Source organism: Neltuma alba, unplaced genomic scaffold, assembly GCF_004799145.2.
Source record: "Neltuma alba isolate B1F8T4 unplaced genomic scaffold, ASM479914v2 tig00005199_pilon, whole genome shotgun sequence".
Taxonomy (NCBI): Eukaryota; Viridiplantae; Streptophyta; class Magnoliopsida; order Fabales; family Fabaceae; genus Neltuma; species Neltuma alba.
The window spans coordinates 36,506-40,624 of NW_021634017.1; the positions used below are offsets into that span (position 1 = coordinate 36,506).

A 4,119-nucleotide genomic window follows, 5' to 3' on the forward strand; every position below is an offset into this window, starting at 1 on the left:
ATTAAAAAGATCTTATAATAAGGGACAGAATAATAATTTAACTTATTTTCATAATCTATTCAAATTAATCAACTCGTTCTTATATTTAAGACTGGAGGTAGTATTACATTTAACTAACAAATCACAACACTTTTTTTTTTCCTTCAAATTTTACATTTGGATGTTTCAGGATCTTTACAATAGTTTATTGGCTAACGCTGCCCCAAGAAATCCCAATCGTTGGCGATTGGTCGACGAGGAGGTCAATGGCATTTTAACATTGAGAGGCAGTGACATCTTTTTTGAACATTTTAAAATTCTAATTTAGTTTTGGTAAGCTGATTTGGTACTTTATAAATTTAAATCATTGCTTGTCATTTTTTATTCTGAGATAAAGTGTATTCAACAATATGAAGTATTTTGTCCAGTGTATCCCACTTTTTAAAATATTTTATAATATATTCAATACTTTAAAATATTTTTTTTAAATACGTTTAGTATCTCGAAATATTTTTTGTTATATTCAAGACCTTAAAGTATGTTTTTCAGGTGCATTCAGTATTCAAAAATATTTTTGGTACACCCAATACTAAAGTTAAAAAATATTTCAGGCTTCAACCAAAAAAAAATATATTTCAGACTACTTGACACACCTAAAAAATACTTCGAATACTGAATACATTACAAAATACTTTAAAGTGCTGAATACACTTGAGAAAATATTTAAGATGCTGAATATACTTTAACTATTTATTTTTCAGGATATTTTCATGTCAATTTTCCGTCATTTTTTTTGGGAGAATCAAGGAGGAAAAAAACTTAAAATTATTAAATCTCAAATTAGATTTAGTCATAACATTTAATACGTTTTGATAATATTACATTACACTTACAAATAACACAACATTTTTATAAAATTTTTTTTAAAATTTGTAATTTTAAATTTTTGGTGGGATTCTCCATTTTTCCGATATTATTTATAAAATATATTAATGATGGTCATGATGTCTGGCCAAAAAAAAAATGATGGTCATGGCTTCCGGATAGGGGTGGGAAAAACGAGTGGACGGATTTCAGAGCTCCGGCGCGGCTCCCAAAATATTATGGGAAGAACAATGTTAGGCTCCGCCCGCAAGCTTAAACATGGCCTCTCTCTTCTCCTCAGCTATTTCTAGCTCCACTCTCACCCTTCCCTCTTCAAGAGCCTTCAGTTGCATGGCCTCCGGCGTCGTCAATACCCCAACAAAGGTTATTCCAGCCGTCATCGTCGGCGGCGGGAGAGTCGGAAGGGCCTTGCAAGACATGGGCTCCGGTGATGACTTTCTCGTCAAGAGAGGAGACCCTGTGCCCCTCGATTTTCAAGGTCCCATCTTGGTCTGCACAAGGAATGACGATCTCGATCAAGTTCTAGAAGCTACTCCTCGGTCCAGATGGAGCGGTAATTAAGACTTCCTTGTTATTGTGATCCACTTCAATCTGCGGTGCAATTAAACCACTCAAGCTCGTGGTTCCGCATTAGTTTGCTAGAACTTTTATAATTTTCCTGGAAAATACTAGATATCTTATTTCATAGTGTGTGTTTGTCTGTGGGGGTTACGAACTAATATGTAGTTGCCTTGCTACTTGTGCAAAATTGGAAGTCCCTATATTTCTATTGTGAATTATAGTTCGTTGGTATTTACTAGTTATGAGTCTGAGTTTTTGAAAATGTAGCAGATTTGGTGTTTTTCCAGAATGGAATGCTGGAGCCATGGTTTGAAAGTAAAGGATTAAATGAGGCGGACCAAGTATTGGCATATTTCGCAGTGTCAAAACTTGGAGAAGCCCCTATTGATGGTAAGACTGATACTAATCCTGAAGGGCTCACAGCCGCTTATGGGAAGTGGGCATCTGCTGTGGCGGGAAGACTACATGCCGGAGGCCTCTCTTGCAAGGTATTATTTTAGAGATTTACTTGTTTTCATGATGAATGATGGATTACTAGTTTTCTTTTCTGGTGTTTCTTTGCTAGCTGAAGTCTTGTAAAGCTAAAGTGATAGAATTTCATGCAGAATTGTCAAAAGGAGATAGTATAACACGACTGATAATTTATCATGTACTGATCTCTGTCAAAAAAGCCAGGTTCTTGAGAAGGAAGCATTTCAAAAGCAGATGCTAGAGAAGCTAATATGGATTTGTTCATTCATGCTTGTTGGAGCACGTAATGGAGGGGTGTCAGTAGGTGTTGTGGAAAAAGAACACACCTCTGAAGTAAGTTTTGCAATTGACTATTTCTTCAAGACTAACCGTTTGAGATTGCACTGTATTTATATAGGGTGATATGCCTGGATTAGGATATGATTACATTACCGGTTTGACATGGATATCAGTGGATGTAAATCCATCTTTTTTTTTTCCCCCTTTATTCAATAATTTTTTTTTAATTTTAATCATGTTTGGGGGAAAAAAACAGTAATCATTAACTTGTTTCATTTCTAATGCTATGTGTGTTTAGGGGATCTCTGTCTTTCTATTTCTCATCTGTTGCTTTTGGCCAAAGATATAAGTTTTTCATCTCGATTTTTTTTTACATGATAATACCCTTATACCTCCTGTCATCCACAAATAGTGGCGCGCTCTTTCTTATTTTATTTTATGTTTTATTGCTGACCACTGGACCATGAACATTTGAATTTTGCATTTTTGTTTGTGACTTTAATATGAAGGAAGGATATGCTACATGCCTATCATATGGAATTCTTCTATGATGCCAAGAAGTGCAATGACTTACTTGGCTTCAGGGAAAAAGGTATAATAAGAAGGAAAAATGAAAAGAAAAATAATTGAGGATAGGTACAGATTATCATTTTGACAAATTTAGTTTCTGTATGCTGGTAGGATTACAAATGAAAAGGTGAATGATATGAGTTTTTGTTTAACTCAGGATTGCATGGTTTAAGTTCAGTGTTTCCATTTATTGGCTATGGTTTCATTTGAGGGAATCGATCCTGGATTCATTCTAAGATGTGTTTGTCAAATTTGCGTGGATTAAGTTTGAACGTTCCATCTACTAGGCTGGGGTTGATCTGAAGCGTCAATCTTGGATCCATTTTATGATGAGCTTGACCTAAATGCATGTCCTGATAATGCTCATTGACATCAAAGCCTGTGAATCTAGAGATGAACTATGCTCTGCAGTCAAATTTGGCATGAAATTGAGGGTTTGAATTATGGATAATGCGTCTCTAACTCATGTTTATATTTTTAGGTATCAAAACTTATAGAAGAACTAGCATCAGCAGCAGCTGGAGAAAAAGGTTTAACATTTGATGATGGTATGGTCGAGCGCTTGTGTGCATATTCCCGAGCTGTTGCCCACTTTCCCACTGCAGTTAAGGAGGTAAAAGACAACAACTTAGTATAAAATTTTTGAAATCCCATTGTCAAGTTACCAATTTGTTTTTTGTATTTGTAGTTCAAATGGAGAAATGGTTGGTTTTATTCTCTCTCTGAGAAGGCCGTGGCGCAAGAAAAACCTGACCCATGTCCTCTGCACACCAAGTGGCTAAAAGAATTAAAGGTTGTTTAGAGCTTTAGATCTCATGTATCCTCTGCTTTGCAAGATCAGGGGCTTAATTAGTTGGGATATCGCTTTCCTTCAAATTGTCATAGAAGCAATACCTACCTCTTCCTTTGTAAATTTTATTTTCTACTTTATAGAGCATCGATGTAAAATGAAATAAGCTGTGGGATGATTATTATCATTATCCACCAAATGAAGGTATTCAGGCTTTCCTTATTTGATTTGAACATTATCGAGTTCAATAAAGTAGTTCTTTAAACAAATTTTCCCCCATCTATAATGACCCCTCTATTTAAATATTTCTCCGGTCTTAAATATAAGATTTCGTTTATAATTTATAAACGGGGTATGTATATTTAAGACCAAAGGTATTAATATAGATTTTTTTTTTTGGTTTCACTTCGCCTAATCACAATTGCTATGTATTTGATATAAAAGCAATTTGTTAAAAATTAGACCGAACTAGCCAATTCAATTAGTTGGAGCAGGAATTGATCTAATATCTAGTCCAAACTTAGGCGCAAGATCAAAAACTTGCTGGAGCCATTCTCAAATTGGGCTCATGGGTAGCTCAAAAG

General features: G+C 35.0%; 1 protein-coding gene across 1 annotated transcript; it reads left to right on the plus strand.

Annotated features, from left to right (window-relative positions):
- Positions 1-1,004: 1,004 nt before the first annotated feature.
- LOC114747094 (uncharacterized) lies at positions 1,005-3,770 on the plus strand. Its single transcript, XM_028935382.1, has 5 exons — positions 1,005-1,417; positions 1,696-1,913; positions 2,101-2,229; positions 3,227-3,358; positions 3,434-3,770. The coding sequence occupies exons 1-5, from the start codon at positions 1,123-1,125 to the stop codon at positions 3,545-3,547; spliced, it is 888 nt and encodes a 295-aa protein (XP_028791215.1). The 5' UTR covers positions 1,005-1,122; the 3' UTR covers positions 3,548-3,770.
- The last annotated feature ends 349 nt before the right edge of the window (positions 3,771-4,119 follow it).